The sequence below is a fragment of the Bacillus rossius genome, chromosome 3 (assembly GCF_032445375.1).
Source record: "Bacillus rossius redtenbacheri isolate Brsri chromosome 3, Brsri_v3, whole genome shotgun sequence".
NCBI classification, from domain to species: domain Eukaryota; kingdom Metazoa; phylum Arthropoda; class Insecta; order Phasmatodea; family Bacillidae; genus Bacillus; species Bacillus rossius.
The window spans coordinates 38,914,634-38,938,913 of NC_086332.1; the positions used below are offsets into that span (position 1 = coordinate 38,914,634).

The 24,280-nt window shown below is 44.9% G+C and overlaps 1 protein-coding gene across 12 annotated transcripts in view; it reads left to right on the forward strand.

Annotated features, from left to right (window-relative positions):
• Positions 1-24,280, forward strand: part of LOC134530542 (transient receptor potential cation channel trpm) — a 435,446-nt gene that overhangs the window by 400,510 nt on the left and 10,656 nt on the right. For 8 of the 12 annotated variants that reach the window (XM_063365457.1, XM_063365452.1, XM_063365455.1 and 5 more), the window contains 4 exons: positions 1,008-1,197; positions 6,074-6,285; positions 7,992-8,165; positions 19,944-20,000. In XM_063365457.1, the coding sequence (XP_063221527.1) occupies positions 1,008-1,197; positions 6,074-6,285; positions 7,992-8,165; positions 19,944-20,000 (633 nt within the window). The remainder of the gene's footprint in view (positions 1-1,007; positions 1,198-6,073; positions 6,286-7,991; positions 8,166-19,943; positions 20,001-24,280) is intronic. The other 4 variants (XM_063365461.1, XM_063365458.1, XM_063365456.1 and 1 more) reach the window with 2 other exon arrangements.

The following is a 24,280-nucleotide window of genomic DNA, read 5'->3' on the forward strand; positions in this document are numbered from 1 at the left end:
TCAGAAATCATTTGTATGACATACAATATCTTGTTGCACTTGCCGTGATAAACACATCAACATTTTGAGCCTAGCAATAGAGAAAATTTATGCAACATGAACAACAATGCTCTTAGTTACAAATATTTAGAAAACAGTACAAATGCTTTCCCAGTTCCTGCCAATCAGCATTCAATCTAACAGAAAAAAATAAACTACATACGTGAGTTGTTGTAAATAACAAAAATGATGCTATGTACATGGGGATAAGAAGATAGGGGAGTTGGTGATTGCAATATTCACTATGTTAATAGTACATATTTGAAGTCAAAAGACTCCAACCCACTTTTGCTATCTGGATAACAAAACATTTTTCCTCTCTCCCCTCGTCATCACCCCCACTCGCCAAATATATTGAACCCTAATTCCTTGCTGATTTTTTTTTTGTTAATATCTTTGCCTAACAGTACTCGCTTTATGATGATATATTTTAATTTTTTTTATTTTTCCTTGCAAAAACTTTTGAAGCTTCTAGCATTAGTGTTTAAATAGCTACAGTTTTGTTTTCCTAACCAATTGCTAGCAGTGGCGTAGCCAGGATTTGTGTATGGGGGGTGTTAAGAAGCAGCATGCCCCCCCCCCCCCCCCCCCCCCCCTTGTATTAAAGTGGGTGGTCCGGGGGTCCTCCCCCGGGAAAAAAAATTTAGATTTTAAGGTGTAAAATAGTGCTATTTTAGCAGTTTTCGGTACTTAAATTTAAATATTGTAATGGTAAAATTTTTATTAATTTTAATATGAAATTTGTTTGAGTGATGAATAAGAAATTAATTAAAGATTTGGTGCTAAGGGGGGGGGGGGGGGGTTTGAACCCCTAACCCCCCCCCCCCCCCCCCCCCTGGCTACGCCCCTGATTGCTGATCAGAGTTGATTCAACTTTATATCAGACACCCACTCCACAGAGCTGTGCGCTAGGTTGTCGTGGATGACCTGCCGAGTGTGGTTGGCGAGCAGGGTTGCTGGGTGCGCAGACGTGGGCGGTGCTGACCAAGCGGCAGGAGATGGCACTGCTCATGTGGCAGCACGGGGAGGAGGCGCTGGCCAAGGCACTCGTCGCCTGCAAGCTGTACAAGGCGATGGCCAACGAGGCGGCCGAGGACGACCTGGAGACCGAGATCTACGAGGAGCTCAGGAACTACGGCAAGGAGTTCGAGAACATAGGTCTGTCTCACTCACTTAGTAGGTACCTATATGTAAGGTTTGTCTCATTAACTTAAATTATATATAAGGTTTGTCTTATTCACTTAATTTAAATATCAGGTTTGTCTCTTTCACTTTATAATATTGCTATCGCACAGGGTTGTCTAAGGTGGCGGATACTGAGTTTGGGCGCCACCATGTGATTTGTGGGTATGTGGACCCGGCGAGACTCCTTTCTCTGTCCGTGACGTCGCCCAAGTGCGACGAGACACACAACCCTAGTAATGCTAGCCTAGTTGGCCCCTAACACCCGCTCTCAGCGGCGGGCACGCTGGTACACTCGTGTAATGCCCTAATGCTTACCGAGGGTGAAGGTGGGAGGGTGGTGGCGCCCGCGGAACAGGGGACACATCGGCCTCAAGGGAGGGCGCAGCCCTGGTTGACGGCAACATAATAGATTTGTCTCATTCAGTTAAATAATATATTTGGTTCATCTTATGCACTTAAAATAATTATTTCTCTGGAAAAAATAAAAAAAAAAACTTTAGGGACTGCTTCTGGCATGTTTTGTCGATTCAGGATTACCTACACTTATGTTTACATTAGTGTACCTGCACCCAATATGTATTTCATGTAGTTTTAAATTATATAACCTAAAATGTATTAATTTTACATATGTACTACAAAATATTAATTACTAACTTTCACACAGTAATAAAAGATTAGGTTTTATTCTGTGTCAATGCTAAGATTAGTAACTGTGGGGTTTTCCACTAATTTATACTTACTCAGTAACAACCACATGTAAGTAGTTGGTGTCAGCTTGCACCTCATCAGCTGACCAGTTGGGGCACGTTTCAGTTGGCTCATGATGTCACATGGGAAATGTGCGTGTGTTGTGTGTTCTTTGTATGCTGCCTTGTAACTCGGTACATGTGATAGAAGTGAAACTTCTTTGGCAATTCAAACCTCGACTTGTAAGTAGTACTCTCTTTATATCTCTTTGGCGTCAGAAACGTTTCACAAAAACGTTGCATTAAAATTCGGTTTTGAAATTGTAATTGAGATTGTACTTTCATTGAAATATTTTTTTAAAACTAGCATATTCTTATAGGACTTAAAAATGGTGCGAGTTATAGTTAATCAAATAAAAATAATAATTTTGACAAATAATTACCCTGTCAAACACTAGCAAAAAAATATTTTTATCTACACAGCTAAAACAATACTCATACAACACTGTTTAAATAATGATTTACACAAGTTATTAAAATAATTTGTACTTGAAAGAACGCCATTTTCTTGTGAATATGGCCTGTGGCGTGGTGCACAATAAGCTCAAACCCTGCTGTGTTACCCTCTCCTCAAACACTCCCTTACTAGATGCCAGCAAGTCGGGTGGCGTCAGGCGCAGGCGGGTCCTTACCGCCGCGACCCACCTATCCCTGCAGCATGGCGGGGTTCAACCTGAGCCGCATGCCACCACGTGAAGCCCACTCAAGGGAATGGAGTCAGACAAGTTTTCTGCACCATCTACAACCGTCTCCGTCTTTTTTTTTGTGTCAGAAAACATTTTACAAAATTGTGGCCTTGAAATCTGACTTCCTTTACTCCCAAAGAAGTTTCACTTAGAAAAATTTGAATTATATTAAAGAAAAATACCATAATTAAAAATAATAGAAAAATTATATTTATATTGGCATGTCTCATTGTCTAATTGAATAAGAATTAATTTCAAGTGCAGTATATTTTACGTAATTGTATGTGACCACAGGCAGGAATGTAAACGTATTCAATTGAAGTTGATCGGAGTTCGGCACAATCACTGCTTTACCATCACCATAAGTGTGTGCATGTAGACTAAAGATGAATTAAATTAAATTGTGGCCCTAATACTAAGCAATTTATTTTGCAATAGAACTGTCAGTAACATGTGTCACGGCAAACATACGTGATATATTTTAAGGTTATGATATCTCATTGGAGCACATTGTAAGTTTGAGTTAAACCATGGAGACCACGTGTTTCATATTAAATATTTGTCTATGAGTCCATTAATAAATGGTTTATGTCAAATCACTAATTAACAGTTAATAATATTAACAGAAGCACGTCTTTTGCAGTTAGTTGTAACTCAAAAAAGAGAATGTGTACAATTAAATGATAAAATAAAAAAGACGCACAATGGAAATTTTTTTGATGTTGTTATGTTAAATTTATTATTCAGCTAAAATATTAACAGGCATAGAACTATTTCAAAGAACAGAATTCAGTACAAAAAAAAATGTTTGCTAATATTTTAATACTATGATTACAAATTTCCATATCATTTATGTTACTAACTTTCCTAACCAAACATTTACTTCTATAACAGGAAAAGAAACATTTGTCATACTAGGGACGTAAGGGAACGTAACAAATGAAATGTCAGAGTGGGCGCCACCACGTGATATGGGCACGTGGACTCGGCGGAGACTCCCTTCAGGGCGTGACGTGACCTGTGTAAGGCTAGGCCTGGTTCCCTTAGCAAATGAGATCGCGCCAGTGGGCTCTTAAGGCGTCCCATACGCCTCGTGGTCCAGGAGCAGGAACATGTGGTCACTCGACTAAATACTCACAGGTTCGACGCACTCCTTTTATTCCAGTAACGTTACAAACACGTCTCCAGTTGCGCTACATCTACATTCCCACATTAAAACTGTTAATGACGCCAACGGCGGGAAAGAATCGGTTTACAGGCTAACCAGGTCACCTCGTGGCCTGGCATCGTGAATCTAAGACGCGGTTCGTGTTTAAACATTCGAAATGAACTTAAATATTTATTAAAACGAGCCGGCCACCCGGAGTAGGCCTCGCAGATACAAAAAGGTTTTAGAAATTATAAAAAGTCCGGCGGATGTTAAGAGATCAGTTGATTGAAAAAATGTGAAGTTGCGAGGTGCTCACCAAGCATCCTACCCCGGGTGACGAATGGAAGCGACTGAAGAGGTCAGGGCAGCATGGCGGCCGGAAAGCGCTGGATTGACCGTTAGTCTCTCCTGTTATTCATTACTACATATTTAACTAAAACAAACACACTAAAAATTCTATAATAAAATTATAACAAGGCTTCCTTAATTATTTATGTTAAGTATTAATTATTTTAATTAGTATTATGGTTCAAACTGGTTGCGGGTATAGTTCCATTGCCTGCCTCGTGGGGCGCTGTGCCGTCCTTACCAACTAGCACTGCAAACATAATCCTTAGGGAAAATTATTTAAAGAAAAGACATGTAGCAATTACATAAACATTAGGATTAAATGAGAAAACAAAAGGGGTCGTGGCACAGACTCTACTCTCGCCTCTTGTCGGCAGCCTCACACGCACACACACACACACACACACCTGCACACGGGGCGGGAGGTTTGAAATAGAGGGTGGTGGTGGGAGGAGAGGGGTGGCGACGGCGTGAGGCACATCGGGCTTAGGGAGGGCATAGCCCCGGTCGACGTTAATTAAAAGATACACAAAAGCCATTTACTTGGACATCTCTTGGGATCAGTAAGTAGGAGTTTCATAAAATAGATAACTGTTAAAAACAATTAATAATATTATTTTGTTAAAGATTTAAAAAGTACATTCCGGATGAAAAATAAATAATACATATTATTTTTCTCTTATGTTAAAAAATATGGGGAAATTTACTCTGTACATATTATGTTATAAAAACTGCCCAAACAGTTTAAAAAAAGTCTATAGAAAGAGGATATATGGAATTCCTGGATGGTGTACTGTTTCCAAATAGGCGCACACAGCATTGATTGCGTCTGCTCATTTGGGCAGCTGTGTTGGAGAGTCGTGTGGCCGTGCTGGAGGTGGGGGAGTGGTGACTGTGTGCGTGGCTGGCATTGCAGCGCTCGAGGCAGGAGAGTGGTGACTGTGTGCGTGGCTGGCGTTGCAGCGCTGGAGGCAGGGGGAAGTGACTGTGTGCATGACTGGCACTGCAGTGCTGGAGGCAGGGGGAAGTGACTGTGTGCGTGGCTGGCATTGCAGCGCTGGAGGCAGGAGAGTGGTGACTGTGCGTGACTGGCATTGCAGTGCTGGAGGCGGGGGGGAGTGACTGTGTGCATGGCTGGCGTTGCAGTGCTGGAGGCAGGAGAGTGGTGACTGTGCATGAATGGTATTGCAGCGCTGGAGACGGGGGGGAGTGACTGTGTGCGTGGCTGGCGTTGCAGTGCTGGAGGCAGGAGAGTTGTGACTGCGTGATTGGCATTCCAGTGCTGGAGGCAAGGGGAGTGACTGTGTGCGTGGCTGGCGTTGCAGCGCGGGAGGCAGGGGGAGTGACTGTGTGCGTGGCTGGCGTTGCAGCACTAGAGGCAGGAGAGTGGTGACTGCGTGACTGGCACTGCAGCGCTAGAGGCAGGAGAGTGGTGACTGTGCATGACTGGCACTGCAGCGCTGGAGGCGGGGGGGAGTGAATGTGTGCGTGGCTGGCATTGCAGCGCTGGTGGCGAGGGGAGTGACTGTGTGCGTGGCTGGCGTTGCAGTGCTGGAGGCAGGAGAGTGGTGACTGTGCGTGACTGGCATTGCAGTGCTGGAGGCGGGGGGAAGTGACTGTGTGCGTGGCTGGCGTTGCAGTGCTGGAGGCAGGAGAGTGGTGACTGTGCATGAATGGCATTGCAGCGCTGGAGACGGGGGGAGTGACTGTGTGTGTGGCTGGCGTTGCAGCGCTGGAGGCAGGAGAGTTGTGACTGTGCGTGATTGGCATTCCAGCGCTGGAGGCAAGGGGAGTGACTGTGTGCGTGGCTGGCATTGCAGCGCTGGAGGCAGGAGAGTGGTGACTGTGCGTGACTGACATTGCAGTGCTGGAGGCGGGTGGGAGTGAGGGATTGACTTTGTGCGTGGCTGGCGTTGCAGCGCTGGAGCTCCTGGACTACTCGTACCGGCAGGACGACGACCAGACGCAGCAGCTGCTGACCTGCGAGCTGCAGAACTGGAGCGGCCAGACATGCCTGAGCCTGGCCGTGACTGCCAACCACCGCGCCCTGCTCGCACACCCCTGCAGCCAGATCATCCTGGCCGACCTGTGGATGGGCGGCCTGCGCACCCGCAAGAACACCAACATCAAGGTCTCGCTCACCTCTTCTTACCTAGCTCTTCCTCACTCCTATACATTAATAAGCTGTGTGGTTCAGATGCCACTTTATGTTAGAGATCTTGTCACCTTCAGCCCAGGGCTGTCTAGAGGTGTCTAGTTGTTTCGAGATTTTTTTTTAGCTCTTGGATCTACCCTTTTAGGATGAAAATTACAAGTCTGTGGTTAATAAAATTCGTAGGAAAACTTAACAAGTACCTAATGCTTTACGTGCAGATTATTTTAAGAGTTATGACTACGTGATTTTTAAAGTCCAAAGATATTTTTATTTATTTCAGGCATTTGAAAAGTTATACATTAAATAATAGGTATACAATTATGTGCCCTTGGGCACATGTTTTAACATGTCTGTAGCTAATCAACCTACATGAAACCCCAATTTTTAATTCCTTCCAGTAGTATGTGTCTGGTACGTACTAAAAAGGTGCCACTTAAGAAGCGTTCATACTGTAAAGTTTTATTCATGATTTTGCACTTAACTATTTTTTTAAACACATAATAATATGATTCTTTTCAAAAGTATTGTTAAAAAGTATAGTTAAAAATCTAATTTTTTTAGTCCCTAAACATTTAAACGTATTTTTACTGTGCCAACGGTTTTAATATTTAAAAAAAAGTTTGATGAAAATTTTTAACTATAAGACATGAAAGTTTCACCCTCATATTTTATTTTTGGAGTGTGATATTACTCACAGGTTTTTATAATTTGAATGGCAGGTAAGTTGAAGAATTATTCAAGCTTATGAAAATATATATATATATATATACTTTTTTTTCAAAGCATCTTTTGCTGTTAGAGGTGTGCACAAGGAAAGTAATGTGGAATATAGCCCACACAAAAACCTAAAAACTTTATCATTCCCACAAACAAAACGAAAGAATTTAAGACCAACTGAAAAACATATGCAACAGGCAAAGGTTTTATGCCCCTTGAAATTAAAATATCCATACGTTCCTGTTTTCAGTGGAGTGTTGCCGCATATGTTGAAATGCATCTGATACAATCTTTGGCAAGAGAATTATGAATTAACATGGGGAAATATCATTCATATATCATTCATATATCATCATATCATTGATAGCATTTTAGTAACCCCTAGGTTGTACCTGCATATAAAACATAAATGTTATTACTTTAAACATTTATTGATTGATTTGCAGTCTTTTTATCATTATGTTTTGAATATTTTTTATTAAATAATTATTTGTTAAACTAAACAAAAATTTTTTTAGAGATTTGGTAAATATCTATATTACATCACTACATGTGTGGCACTGATTAGAAGAGAGATTGAATGACCTTTGGGAAGACATAGTGAAGTGACGGTGTGGCAAAACATACAGGACTCCCATTATGAAGTCACTCTTGGCAACAGCAGAGAAGGTTTCTTCCCGTTGGCCAGGGCAGATTTTTTATTCAGTATCCGTGATGCGAGTTGTTTCGGACTGTAGAGGCGATGAGTGGTGTGGAGATGAAATGGAGCATTGACGAAATGAATAGGTGGAGGGAAAGGAGAGTACCCTGAGTAAACCAAGTTTACAGCAACGTCCGCTGCTTTCCCCACTTGGTAAAAAAAATTCCAAGTTCAACCTTGCCAGGAATGTAACTCGAAGTACCTTGGTGATGGACGAGTGATCAATCTCTCGAGCCTGACGCGCAGTTATGGTGCCATCGTCCAGGTGATCCTCGGTCTGCTGTGCCCGCTCTACATCCTCAAGCTGGAGTTCAAGTCCAAGGAGGAGCTGCAGCTGATGCCGCAGACGGCGGAGGAGCACCAGATCTGCCTGGAGGAGGAGAACGAGAGCCTGGACGACCGCCCGGCCGACCAGCGCAACACCGAGCCGGACGCCGAGGTGGGCTGCCCCTGCTACCCCGCCCCGTTGTCCGTAGTCACGCTCTAACAAGACCGGCAAAGTGCAGGGTGCCCCTTTTTCAATCGTACATTATGAAAGTTTCATTCAGACTATTTACAACAAGTTGAGGGTAAACTAACCTAGATTTTCTTACAAATGTCCAGATTGTGCACCTTTAGTTATACTTATACAGCATAACATTCAACCTAAAGTACAATTCTTCCCACACTTTGGTTAACACGTCCGGAGTAACGGACGCAATAGCCTCTTCAATTCTGTGATTCAACTTAGGCCAATTATTAGGTAGTGGCAGAACGTTCATGCTTTTTTTTTTATAAAGCCCCAAAGGAAAAAAAAATCCCACGGTGTTACTTCACATGAATGTGGAGGCCAGCGAAAATGAGTATGTCTCGAACTGCCTATACCATCGGCAGATGTTTTTGCCACATGGGTGATCACTTTTGCATATGTGGCGCTGCAAGCGAGAAAACAACAAAGCAGTACTTGCACATGCGCTTATATAAAGCTGTTTGAGTTACTCTATTGTGACCAAGAACCAACACACTACAGTGCTTACAGTTGAAATTATTAAAATTATAACTGGGATTTTCATTTATGGATGTAAGTATATTCATGTTCATTTGAGTAAATCATTAATCATAAAATAAAAGCAGTAATGTAGTAGACAATTCTGTGAAATAAGAGTACTTACACCAGACACTACATAGTAGTTTGTTTTGAGATGGCATAAAATAACAAAAGAAAGTGCAGAAACCCACCAAAAGTACCTATTTAACTATTGACCTTAATTTTTGAAATATGATACACAGTATACTCACAGAAACTGCATGAGATCTTAAAATTTTTCAGCCAGTACCTAATTAAAGTCGTAAATAATCCTGGCATATTATCATAAATTTATTTGTAAAACTCGTAGTGGTTGATACAAGGATGATTTTGCTGTTGTGAAAGCAGCTCTTGTAAGAAGAAAAGACACCCTTACATGTAACAAAGCTACCAGCCACAAGTGACAACTTGTAACTGGTACACATAATTTTCAAATGTTGGTAACATGCAGAGCGCCGCTGCAAGACTACGCATTTGGCTGCCATTCTCAGCTGCATGGGCATGAACAATTTTTATTTACCTTTTTCTTTGTTATTTTGCTGCTCATGCAAAATGGCTGGGTAATTTATTTTTACAGTATATTTGCAGTTTGAATGTTCCGCTTTAAATAATGTTATGCATAAAATTATTTTATGGTCCAAAAAATTATTTATAAGACATAGTCTCAGTATAATCATTGATTGAATTTAAATTTAATTTGATCATATTACCTGTCATTTATAGGCTACCTACCTAAAAATTTATAAAGAAACAAAATCAGATATCAAACAGAAAGTTGAACTGATCAAAATGGTATGAAGATGATATTTTGAATGTCTGTTTTCTGAGAACAATTTGGTGTTACATTTAATGGTAAAAAGGTTTTTCTTTTATTGCCTTGACGTCGTCTGGCCGACGACCACCCCAGAGCCCGACCTGCACCCGCCAGTATACGCTCCCGCTAACGGAACACACCCCTGGCCATGGCCCACCCGAGTCAGGCGACCCGAACAGCAATCAAAGACAAAGCCGCGGAAACCTGAGTAGACAAGAGAAGAACCGTACCCATTCCTCCTAAAACATTAAATTAGGATTTTAGCGACAATAAAATCTCTTCCAGACACACCCGTTTGGAGTCTAGCGTAATGAGGTCACGCCTGGCGCGAGAGAGGCCGAGCCTCCCTCGGACGCCATGCCAGTTCGGCAGTTCAGCGCAGCTCACGGACCGGGGCGGACCTACGTCCCACGGAGAGGCAACATCCTTTGTCTACATCGAAAGTAACGTCCGGTAAATATAGTCACTAATTAACAGAACCCCTTTTATTACTTAACCTCTCCGTGAGTACCCGGTCCCTTTTTTCGGTCCAGGACCTAATCCGGCCGCATCAATTTAAAGACACCCCGCACCACACTTGGTCAGCGGGGCTGCTCTTCAGTATACGGCACGGGCCGCCTCCCGCAACTTACAGAACTTTATTTAAGGTCACGCGCACGGCGCTGACCACAAACCCGCAAGGGAACTTGGACAAACTTAATTGCGGTGCGTGTTTCACCACAGTGGGCACAACACCCGCGCCGAGACATTTGCATACGGGATTGGCCGTCTCCAATCGTCCACCCCCTTAATTCAGTGTATTTTTGTATCCCGTATTTTGTATTGCTAACTTACGTTACCCGAGTAACGAGTGCCACGTAACTTGTGCGCGCCCCCTTAATTCAGTGTATTTTTGTGTCTCGTACTTTGTATTGCTAACTTACGTTACCCGAGTAACGAGTGCCACGTAATTTGTGCGCGCCCCCTTAATTCAGTGTATTTTTGTGTCCCGTACTTTGTATTGCTAACTTACGTTACCCGAGTAACGAGTGCCACGTAACTTGTGCGCACCCCCTTAATTCAGTGTATTTTGTGTCCCGCCTTTGTGTTACGAAATTACGTTACCCGTGTAACCAGTGAGACGTATGAGACGTAGCAGCGTCCGAGGCCACGTAACGCGGAACACAAACCATACGGCGCCACGGAATAACGAGTAAACCCCCCCCGGGGACCTCTGTAGAGTGTTGTATTGTGTACGACTCGTTCCTATGAATAAAAGGTACGACACCACCACCTTAACTCCACGCCTCTTATTTAAAATCATCTCACGCAACACCGCCGCCGGCCCTAGTGGGCCACGCAGGGGCACATACATCCACGACCCCCAAACTCACGACTAGAACCGAGCTAGTCTGGCGCCCACCCGGACAATACGTAGCAAGAACCGCCTTTTCCCACTAGGAGCCACACCGGGACTCGAGCCCGAGACCCCGGACGACGGCATTTGGCGCCCGCTGCGTGGGGCAGAAAATAACGTGAAAATTTTTTTTTCTCCACCTCCTGGACATTTTCGAGATAAATTCACCAACAGGCGACAGCGGAGACACGAAACGGCCATTTTGGACACAGGAAGGGTCGAAGGCCAGACAGACCGGCGCGACGAGGCGAGCGGACAAAGGACACTCCAACCACCCCCACCTCCACACGTCATCACGGCGAGGCGAGCAACGGAGCGACGTCACCACCCCCACCCCGCGCGGACCGTTTTCGCCTCCTCTTTGTGCGGCTGTCCGGGCGCTCTCGGCCATCGCCTCACACGCCCATCCGCACCCCCGCCCATGCCGCGGCCATTCTCGGCCTCTGTTTTGTGCGGCTGTCCGGGCACCTGCCTAGCCGGCGAGCGCGACCCCGCGCGCAGATCTGCACAGCGCGCACAGAGCCACGAGTGAAAAACACGACTCGACACAGCTGAACACGCACGATAACAAGAGATGGATGCAGACGAATGCAGTGGGTGTTACCACCTCTACCCGAGATGGTACTTAAACGGCAGGATCGCCGCGGGGTACGAGTGTGGCTATTGTCAAGAGTATCGCACATACGGGATGACGATGTGTGGAAGCCGGTCGTGTCCTGGAGGAAGTAGCATGGGCTACCACTGCGACGAGTGTACCGACCTATGGCATCGTGACTGCACCAACGAGCGTGAAGGTACTTTGAGGCGCGAGTCCTTCACGTTCACGTGCGCGCGATGTACCGCAGGACGAGCCACCCAAGTGCAGTATTCGGGAGCAGCGCTACTAATTCCTCCCCTACGATACGCCGCGACAATTCACGACATCGAGACGCCACTCACGCAGACGCAAGACGTATCACGAACTCACGCCCCGACGACATCCGCACCGTCACGTACAACCGTCCCGACACCGACACTCACGCAGACGCAAGACGTATCACGAACTCATGCCCCGACGACATCCGCACCGTCACGTACAACCGTCCCGACGCCGACGACCTTCATCATGCCGCCAACAATCCCGCTCCCGTCGCCTCCTGTCCCGGAGCCACCAACCTCGGCATCCCTCGTAGACCTGACGCCTCCCGACCCAAGTCCGGAAACACCGTCACCAGCGAGACCACGCTACATCAACCTGACGCCACTCACGCCGACGCACTACGCCTCACCAAGGACGCCTTCCGTCCCGACGCCGACGCTCGTCACCCTCTCGCCGCCAATCCTGCTCCCTCCGCCTCCGGGCCCAACGCCACCAGCCTCAACACCCCTCGCAGACCTGACGCCACTCAACATGACTGCGACGACGCTTGACCCGCCAAAGCCGACCGAACGACGCACGACGCCGACCGTCCCACCGCAGTCTGCCACGACGACCCGAATCCGCAGCGTGTCGGAGACACCTCACGACGCCGGGATGGCCTCGCCACCGCACCTGACCACTGTCACAGTGCCGCGAAGGACCGTTCCGACGCAACCCGCGTCGTCTACGACACACGCCTCATCCGGGACGCCACCAGACTCGGCACCGACACGTCGCGCCACACCGTCGCCACCGCCTAGCTTCAATTACATGCAGCCGTCGTCACTGCCACATGAGCGCGCGGTCTCAAAAGGGACGCTGGAAAACGGAATGCCCAGGGCCACGACGCCGAGACGCCTGTGCGAGGCCCCGCCACCGGGACTCGCCCCGCGGTGCCCGCCTGGCTTCGAGGCACAGGGGATGGAGCCCACCAAAACGAGACAGACGCGCACGACATCGACGTCGACGCCGTCTTCGGCACCGCCTGAAACATCAAAAACGCTAGAGGCGCCACGACGCCGCCCCTCGGACAGCCTGCCACAGCAGCCACCGAGGCGACGCGCACTCTGCCCTCAAGAGGCGCCACGACGCCGCCCCTCGGACAGCCTGCCACAGCAGCCACCGAGGCGACGCGCACTCTGCCCTCAAGAGGCGCCACGACGCCGCCCCTCGGACAGCCTGCCACAGCAGCCACCGAGGCGACGCGCACTCTGCCCTCAAGAGGCGCCACGACGCCGCTACTCGGACAGCCTGCCACAGCAGCCACCGAGGCGACGCGCACTCTGCCCTCAAGAGGCGCCAGGACACCGCCCCTCGGACAGTCTGCCACAGCAGCCACCGAGGCGACGCGCACTCTGCCCTCAAGAGGCGCCACGACGCCGCCCCTCGGACAGCCTGCCACAGCAGCCACCGAGGCGACGCGCACTCTGCCCTCAAGAGGCGCCACGACGCCGCCCCTCGGACAGCCTGCCACAGCAGCCACCGAGGCGACGCGCACTCTGCCCTCAAGAGGCGCCACGACGCCGCCCCTCGGACAGCCTGCCACAGCAGCCACCGAGGCGACGCGCACTCTGCCCTCAAGAGGCGCCACGACGCCGCCCCTCGGACAGCCTGCCACAGCAGCCACCGAGGCGACGCGCACTCTGCCCTCAAGAGGCGCCAGGACACCGCCCCTCGGACAGTCTGCCACAGCAGCCACCGAGGCGACGCGCACTCTGCCCTCAAGAGGCGCCACGACGCCGCCCCTCGGCCGGCCTGCCACAGCAGCTGCCGAGGCGACGCGCGCTCCGCCCTCAAGAGGCGCCACGACGCCACACCGTGACGTCACCGCGGCTACCGGGTCGCCTGAGCTCCCTGCACCTGCCTGACGCAATGCAGGTCGACGCCACGGCACCTGGACGCCCGACCGCCCCCCCACCGCACGTGACCGCCACTCGGCCGATGACACCTGTCATCCGTCTGGCACGACGGGCCGCGAAACGCCCGCATGTCGGCAAGGCTGAGCCGGGCCGTGCCGAGCGCCGCCCGCGCTTGCAGCCCGCCTACCGAGAGCCACCTGACCTTGGTCGCCGCCGCCCCTGCCGGCCGGCACCCTGGCCACCACCGCACCGCTGCACGCTGCGAGACACCGCAGCCACACTCGGAACCACTGTCACCCCCCGAGAACGAGTCCGGGGAGGTGCTTAGGGCACAACCGCACAACGACCACGCCGACACCACCCTCATGATGATGGAACTGGACGACGGGGACGAGGAGGCCTCTACTCCAAACCCGCCCGGTACACCGGAACGGGAGAGGAGGCTGTACCCATCCACGCCGTACCAGACGCTGAGGGCCAACGTCAACAGGCCACCTCGACGAGTCGACCCCCGGATGTTCGGCGTGGGACGACCCGGGACAGGTGCTCGGGCCCTACCAACTGCGGCCACCGCGAGCACCACCCGGGTGGGGCTGTTGCCGGAGCTAGGAGGCGCCACGACGCCGCCCCCGGCACACCTGCCACGACGGCAACCGGGGCGGCACACACACTGGCCCAGTCGGCCACGATCACCAGGTCCAGTGCGCTGACCCTATCAGCCGCTGACCCCACCCAGGCGCCGCGACGCCGCCCCCGGCACGCCTGCCACGACGGCAACCGGGGCGGCGTGCACGCTGGCCCAGTCGGCCACGATAACCAGGTCCAGTGCGCTGACCCTATCAGCCGCTGACCCCGCCCAGGCGCCGCGACGCCGCCCCCGGCACGCCTGCCACGACGGCAACCGGGGCGGCGCGCACGCTAGCCCAGTCGGCCACGATCACCAGGTCCAGTGCGCTGACCCTATCAGCCGCTGACCCCACCCAGGCGCCACGACGCCGCCCCCGGCACGCCTGCCACGACGGCAACCGGGGCGGCGTGCACGCTGGCCCAGTCGGCCACGATAACCAGGTCCAGTGCGCTGACCCTATCAGCCGCTGACCCCGCCCAGGCGCCGCGACGCCGCCCCCGGCACGCCTGCCACGACGGCAACCGGGGCGGCGCGCACGCTAGCCCAGTCGGCCACAATCACCAGGTCCAGTGCGCTGACCCTATCAGCCGCTGACCCCGCCCAGGCGCCACGACGCCGCCCCCGGCACGCCTGCCACGACGGCAACCGGGGCGGCGCGCACGTTGACCAGTCGGCCACAATCACCAGGTCCAGTGCGCTGACCCTATCAGCCGCTGACCCCGCCCAGGCGCCACGACGCCGCCCCCGGCACGCCTGCCACGACGGCAACCGGGGCGGCGCGCACGCTGGCCCAGTCGGCCTTGATCACCAGGTCCAGTACGCGGAGCCAACCAGCTGCTGAGCCGCGAACCACGCCGGGATGGAGTGGCCGGAGCTAGGGGTGGCCCCATGTTAGCGGGACCATAAGCGGCGCAAGGTCGGGCTTCACAGGGGGGGGGCGTTTGACGTCGTCTGGCCGACGACCACCCCAGAGCCCGACCTGCACCCGCCAGTATACGCTCCCGCTAACGGAACACACCCCTGGCCATGGCCCACCCGAGTCAGGCGACCCGAACAGCAATCAAAGACAAAGCCGCGGAAACCTGAGTAGACAAGAGAAGAACCGTACCCATTCCTCCTAAAACATTAAATTAGGATTTTAGCGACAATAAAATCTCTTCCAGACACACCCGTTTGGAGTCTAGCGTAATGAGGTCACGCCTGGCGCGAGAGAGGCCGAGCCTCCCTCGGACGCCATGCCAGTTCGGCAGTTCAGCGCAGCTCACGGACCGGGGCGGACCTACGTCCCACGGAGAGGCAACATCCTTTGTCTACATCGAAAGTAACGTCCGGTAAATATAGTCACTAATTAACAGAACCCCTTTTATTACTTAACCTCTCCGTGAGTACCCGGTCCCTTTTTTCGGTCCAGGACCTAATCCGGCCGCATCAATTTAAAGACACCCCGCACCACACTTGGTCAGCGGGGCTGCTCTTCAGTATACGGCACGGGCCGCCTCCCGCAACTTACAGAACTTTATTTAAGGTCACGCGCACGGCGCTGACCACAAACCCGCAAGGGAACTTGGACAAACTTAATTGCGGTGCGTGTTTCACCACAGTGGGCACAACACCCGCGCCGAGACATTTGCATACGGGATTGGCCGTCTCCAATCGTCCACCCCCTTAATTCAGTGTATTTTTGTATCCCGTATTTTGTATTGCTAACTTACGTTACCCGAGTAACGAGTGCCACGTAACTTGTGCGCGCCCCCTTAATTCAGTGTATTTTTGTGTCTCGTACTTTGTATTGCTAACTTACGTTACCCGAGTAACGAGTGCCACGTAATTTGTGCGCGCCCCCTTAATTCAGTGTATTTTTGTGTCCCGTACTTTGTATTGCTAACTTACGTTACCCGAGTAACGAGTGCCACGTAACTTGTGCGCACCCCCTTAATTCAGTGTATTTTGTGTCCCGCCTTTGTGTTACGAAATTACGTTACCCGTGTAACCAGTGAGACGTATGAGACGTAGCAGCGTCCGAGGCCACGTAACGCGGAACACAAACCATACGGCGCCACGGAATAACGAGTAAACCCCCCCCGGGGACCTCTGTAGAGTGTTGTATTGTGTACGACTCGTTCCTATGAATAAAAGGTACGACACCACCACCTTAACTCCACGCCTCTTATTTAAAATCATCTCACGCAACACCGCCGCCGGCCCTAGTGGGCCACGCAGGGGCACATACATCCACGACCCCCAAACTCACGACTAGAACCGAGCTAGTCTGGCGCCCACCCGGACAATACGTAGCAAGAACCGCCTTTTCCCACTAGGAGCCACACCGGGACTCGAGCCCGAGACCCCGGACGACGGCAGCCTAACACATTATTGTTAACTATTAGCTCAGTATGATAGGCTACATAAAAAGTCATTGCTAACCAGTGTCATCAATTACATATTTTTATTTCTCAGCATATTTGTTACATAATATATGAATAATTTTGGCCAGGATAATAGGTAGCTATATACCTTAAAATATTTATGTAAGGTGCCTGTTAGAAAATTATATTAATTTGTATGCAAAGTCAAGGTATGGTAAAGATAGTTAAGAAAAATAGTAATTATCTAGCTGCTTTCTTCAACCGAATCTGACACATGTTTTCCATAGTACCTATCTTAAAGCTTTTTGTGTTTTTTGGTGGAGGGAAATAATTAAGCACAAATACCATTTTGTTATTCTTAAGGATGGTTTTGATGGACTGGTTTCAGACTCAAAAGCTTATATTTAAAATGTTTGCTAATGTGTATCTTTTAATTTCTATTTTGCAATAGCTAATATATATTTTTTTTCTTTCTGTTTTTGCTAAATGCTTCTGCTGTTCATTTAGATCAATGTGTGTTTTGTGTATGCATTTATCTTGTAGCCGCAGTTTTAATATTATGCAGCTTGTGTTAATTTCTCTTGTGTTCAATAATGAAAGGCCTGTAGAGTTTAAAGTTAACTGCAGTGTGTACAAATTTCATGCCTCAAAAGTTTAACGTGAATTGTACATTTTTTTTACAGTGTCAAAAAGTTGCTACTTACTTACTCTGTGTTACTGTTATTGTTTTTTTTTGTTTTTTTTTGGACTGTGAACACAAATATTTAATTGCATATGCCAACAAAAATCATAATATATTGAAAGCTGCTGCTTTACGTTAATATCCATTTAATTTTTATGAATGCAGCTTAATCAGCAATATTTATGTTTTTTTTATCTGTTTTGATTATGTTGTCTTATTTTTTTTATTCCAAAAGTCAGAGATTAATTGGAAAATATATTGGTAATTCTGGAAAATAGTAATTCACAAAAATAGTATATACAGTATATTTAATATTCTGTGGTTCCTTGTGAGTCTCATGATTTCAATTCTTAATGTTTTCTTAGTTGAAAACTACAAATCGTATGATGGAAATAAAAAAATTTTTTTTTGTTCAAAGTAATGGACAGTAACAAATCAAGTTTAGTTCTTTTTTTGTTTCTTTGACATTTCAACTGATGATTTCACTTCATTGAATCTCACGAGAAAAATACTGTAAAAACTGTAAAATTAAAATTATTCAGGACAAATAATCATACACCACAAAATAGTTTTTTTTACTTTCAAATGCAAGAATATTATCTCCAATTTGTTTTTAAAAATGCAATGAAGGTGTGCAAAAAATATAAGCTATCAAACAGAAGGAACTCCTGATCCCTGATCTCTTTTCTACATTGTCTTTTGAAAAAAATAGGAGCTGAGTAGTGGCACTTGATAATTCGTCCAAGTGGCTTGAAATACTGTGTCTTTCTCTAATAAACAGTCCAGCAGTGTTATAACAGTACTCAAAAATATATTCAGTGCTCATGGCATTCCAAAGACCATTGTATTTGATTACATACCTTTCCTGTCATATCAATGTCAGTGTTTTGCAGCAGGGTACGAGTTCGAATTCAACACTTACAGTCCTCACCACCACCAATCAAATGGCATGGCTGCGTATGAGTTGGTATTGCTAAGCAAATCCTAAAAATCCAAGAAGGCCGTAAAAGAACGTTGGTTGGTTCTTTGAGAGTAAAGAATCTCCCCAGAGCAGGTATAGATAGTGCACAGTTCAAAATTTTGATGAGTCCGCTTGCACAGATGAGAATACCGATATCCATTAATTATTTGGTACACCAAAGGTATTTACCTCAGTCATGGGTGTAGATTCCGCGAGATGCCAGGGGAAAGAACCCACAGATCCTCATTAAATGAAAACATATACTAATATATATATTTTTTACTTTGTAAATAATGATCCATAATGTTTGCAACAAAATCAGTTACATATTTTATTAGGACTGCTAAACAAAACTTAATTTTTTTTTTCATGGAACATATGTTTTAAAAAATAAGATATTTGTCTTCACAACCCTTGATTTATAAAAATGCAACAATGAGGCATGAAACATGTATGTGTGGTTAGATGCTACTGGCATACATACAAGCTTTACATTTGCATTCTCAGTAAAAATATTCTCCATTTTTCATAACTATGTTAATTCAGCTGGATAAAAATATTTAAGAGTACCATTATTACCACTTACAGTACAAGTTATGCATTAAAAATATAGATTTGAATAACTACGGTTTGATGAACAAATAAAATTCAGTATGAAAATTAACCAATTTTTTGTACCAATGAAGTAAATAAAATATTGCCTATAATAGTAAATCAGATAAAAATATAATTTTAAAAATGTATTCTCTTTGAAGAGATGTGTTTTAAATGATAGCATTAGGTAAAATAGTTTAATTAACTACTTAATGCATTCAATAACATTATTTTGTGGAGGATTAAATTGTTTTGTGGAATGTGGTCATTTCTATATAAAGTTTGTACCAAACTGCTTTGATAAAAAAAATTGATTTAAATTGCTTGATCCTGAATATCTTATTGAATCACTTTAAACTATAGATACTCACTGATGTATTTTTATTGTCACTATTGTATCTGTTTTAGACAAAATTATTACAAATTATTATATCGTAAAAATGCAGCCTGTCAACTTTACATTTTTTAGTAGAATTAGTATTTCAAAACAAAATTTAAAAAAAGAAACATTAAAAATAACACCCAACTATTGTTTTAAAAATGAAATTGGACTTAAAATAAATCCATAAAATCTTGTCTTTACTCATCAGTAGGCCTAAACATATTAGCTAATGTTTACTATTAATTGATTGGTCAAATGAAGACAGTTGTGCATACATACTCTTACTATGGCAACGCACATTGAAAAGCAGAAAAAAAAGAAAGGTTACCAGAATGAACATATGAATATGAATGAACATATGAACATATGTATATGAACTGTCAAATATTGTACTCAAAGCTTGATGCTACACTTTTATATTAAAAAAAAATTTCTTATTAGTTTTTTTATTTAATGTTTCATACACAACACTAAATGGATGTATTTTTCTTGAGCCATGCATGTGAAATGCTTGTTTGAATTGGTGCATAGAAGGAATAAAGAAAGCTACATGAATCACAATTGTTTTTAGAAGAAGGGCCGAAAGTTTAGCGTGAGGAGCCGTTCGTCCAGTCAGCAGGGCATCAAGGTAGTACAAAATATCTGTTGTGGCCTAAATATCCTGCTGTAAATATTTATTTCTGCTTCTGTGTTTGCTTCTCAACCCAGCATGGTATGGAATTGGTGTAGTAAAATTTAAAAGAATTTTATGTGTGTAACAACTGACCTAAAAACTTTTAACAATTCTTCACAATAATCATTTTAAGATTAATTTTTATAACCCTTTGGGTACCTTCTTGCTTTCTTGGATTGTCTTTACTCTTCATAACAATGCTTAAGATTTTAAAGTGAATACTCCAATTATAATAACAGTTAGTTTATTTTTATTTTTATGTCACAATTAAGAAATTATATCGTCAAAACAAGTAGCAAGTACTAGAGCCTTTGTGTTTTGACTTCTGTGATGCAATACCTAAAAAAATATGACCTAAACTTTTTATATTTTCAGAAACCTTCAGCTAAATTTTAACTTGTTGCTGCATAACCAATCAACAGTAGTATTACGTGAAATGTCATTATTGCCCAGAGCTTCAGTTAACACAGATACACTTAATGTACAAGGTTTGCCACTCACTGGACAGTTCTATTTAACACTTCATTGTTGTATATGTCATGTCATGGCTAGTGATTAATGTATCCTAATTCCTCAACCAGAGCATACACAAGGGTTTAACCCCCCTTCCTCCCCCAAAATCTTTAAAATTCTATCATTTGCACCAACAATATATTTAGTAATTGGCGGTAGCAGCTGATGTTAACCTGTAAGTATTTCACTGCAAGATGTCAGGAATAATTTCAGGGATCTTACTATACCAGCTACACAGTTATTTTAAAAATATGTAAAAACCTTTTTTTAAGTAAAAAGGAACACAGTGGCGAAAGAAAACTGATCAGAAAAAAAAGAACATTTTGTTGCACTATTTTACCACGTGATTTTAGAAAGTTTGAATGTGTATAACCATGCACATGAGTGAGCAAATAAGCATATTTTTAGATACACATTGAATTCGTTTGAAATGACTTTTCATAGAAAAATTTTTAAACAATTTTTTTTTAAACAAATATGGCTCCTTCCTTTACATATGCCAGTGCTGTGCAGTTTCTGCTAAATTTTAAGACTGCCATGTATTTATGAGTGTATGACTTCAAAAATATATTTTCATCGACATAATAGGTAGTGACGCACACCCAGAAACCAATTATGGCTATTCCTTCAATGAAAAGAAGCTTCCACTAATTGTACAGTGAACTCTCGATAACAGCATTTTTTTTATAGTAGCCCATAATTTTTTGAAAAAAAGTTTGTGGCAACTGAACCACAAGAAGTTATGGTATGTCTACAAAACCTAAGTAAATTTTGTTATGTGTACAATATATTTACACAGATTAGTAATCAATGAAATGTGCAGTGATATTTATTAATAACATGAAAAAGGTAAATCTTATAACACCTTAACTTATAGTAGTAGGTACGTAGTTCAAGGTTTGAACTTTATTAGAAAATCTGATATTACAGCAGTCATAAAGGTTTAGGTACATGGTGCTTACATGTATGTATTACTAATACTTCCATTTCCTGCCTTGTTTAGGTACCAGACATTAAATTTACATAGTTTTAAAAACCTTGCATGACCAAACTAGTTATGCTAACTATGGTTCTTAAATGTTAATAATAAACATAAAGTACTTTTTTAATGTATTAAATTTGGTTTAGTTCCATTTGCTGAAAACTTGCCTCAGCAACTTTTAATTTCATAATTCATATCTATATTTCATATTTTAAGTGTAGGATTTAATTGTGATTTTATATTTGATTTCTAAATGATCCATTATGTGATAACCTTATTCTAACTGTCTGTACATATAACTTCCTCTAGATGTAATCATCTGCATGGATGTTTGTCAATACATATTTTAAAAATGTGTAAAAACTGTTTTTTAACAAACTCAAAAAGGTAGCATAGTGGTAAAAGAAAAGTGATCAGACATAACAAGAACAGGTTTACTGAATGAAATACATTTTGGTGCACTATTTGACTATGTGCTTTTAAAAAGGTTTAATGTGTAAAACCATGCACTTGACTGAGCAGATATGCACATATGTAAATACAGTGCACATGTTCACACACATGTGAAAGCACCTGTGGTAATAATTGTGCACAAAAATGCACATCTGTATAGACAAATGTATGTATGGACGTGTTCCTATACTAAACCCATAGTGTTACTAGACTTGAATGTAAGTATGAACTATGAAGTCCTATTGAGGATTGGAGGCAAAAAAAATGGGTGCATGCAATTAATGTACATGCGTTAGAGGTTATGCTTACTTGGTGTGATAAAAAACTAACTTTAATTTTTCATGCAAATAATTAAAAGAAATAAAATAATCAAAGGAATGGAGTGATATTATAAATACGGTTGGTAAAGTTTAAACAATAAAATTAAAAATTCCGTAAGCAGGCATACCGTAGTCTATGGACTTGGGAAGTTGCGCCTAATGCCGATATATAGCAGGTAGTTGAGAGCCTCTCAGCTGATGGTTTCGTAACGAAAATTAATAATGGACACCACCGTGTGTAAAGGGCTCACGGACCCAGCTGAGACCCTTCTCAGGTTGTGATGTAGCCCATGTGGGAGCAAGATTCATACCCTCTCTAGTTATCCGAACATAATTTGCCTAGACATGGCACGCTCTCAGCATCGGGCATACTTTAACCTATGTAAGACTCCTGTGGGTTCTTAGGGTGTCCCACACACCTGCTAATGAGAGATGGTCAACACGATGCCAGAAGAGAACTCAGTTTAACTCACATGTTTTTGTTTATACAGAGTTTACATGCCCTCATACATGTATTTACTTAATAAGCACAGAAAAAGCCCCAAGGCATGCATCGGTTTCAGATGCAGTGTGGTCCACACAAAGAAGTTAGGTAGTTGGTGGTTAAAGACTTGTTAAAGAGTTTATAAAACAATTATTTGAGCGAACTGCCAGCTGAGGTAAGCCCCAAGGACAAACGCAAATGGTTTGAAAGACTTAAATAAGTGACTGAAAACTACTTATCACTACTGCAAGAGATGAGGACCCCGGGGTGCTGGTGCGTCTACTCTCGGCCGGTGATGATGATTGACTGGGGCGAGAGGTTCACTCTCCACGACAACATGGCATTTCCGTACCGAACCAGAGCACCGCTACGTTACTGTGATAACATGTCAAGGGTTATTGAGGAAAAGACACTGTTAAAATTATTGCACGTCTTCTCGAAGCTTCGTTACGTCATAACTTATAGTAATTAATATTTTAGTATTGAAATAAGGTCTGATTTCGGTTGGGCTTGGGTTTTTCCTCTGAAGTGCTCAGCGCCGTCTTTGTGTTGGGAGTAAAATTATATAAAAATTACTAAACCAAACCTTCCTGGCCAGTCCACAGTAACACAAAGACCCTTGAGACAAATTTAATAAAGGTTTACAATATCATTTACGATTAATTAAGGGAGCGAAGCACTGATGCTAGGGCGCCCTCTTGAGGTTGTTTGTGGCATGCTGTTTGAACTCGCACAACTACGTACATTGGTGGTAATAATGTGAGGAAGGAGTGGTTAGGTGCGAGATGGGAAGAAATTGGAAGCGGAGTCTGACCAGGCTAAAGAGGGCGAAGCCCTGGCCGACGTAATAATGTTAAATGCGATCTAGACAATAGTCTTGCAATTTGTTGTGTTAATCACCAGCTAAACCCAGCGTGTCTTTATGTTAGCTATCTGGACGGTGTGTTTACCAAGTGATGTAAAGTTCCCCCGATGAATATTTTCAGTGTGCGTACTGAGCAAATATAAAATACTTTGGTATATATTTTCATGGAAATATAATTATATATGAAGATTGTCTTTTTCATTTTAAATTCTGAAAAAAACACATTAGGGCAAGACCTCCACGCACGTCAGAAAATAAGAAATTTTTAAGTTACTCTAATATTTGAAACACTCGTAATCATCTTGAAGGTAGATTTTTACTAGTGTCTGTCCATGACTTCAATGGAATCTAAGAATGAATCAATGGGTTTTTGATTGCCAAAAATATGATTAATAACCGTATTGGAAATGTCTGTACATATTGTCACAATTTTAACGTTAACACTGGACACAACTTCAGAGTTGTGACTTTAGAGTCGCAAAAGTAAGCGAAAATGGGCAAAAGTATGAAAAAGTATAAGAAAATGTATGTAAAAGTTTGTGTATGACTCACCGGCTCTCTCTCTCTATTTCTTTTTCCCCTCCACGGCAGCGTTAGAAATTAACGCAAACGTTAAAC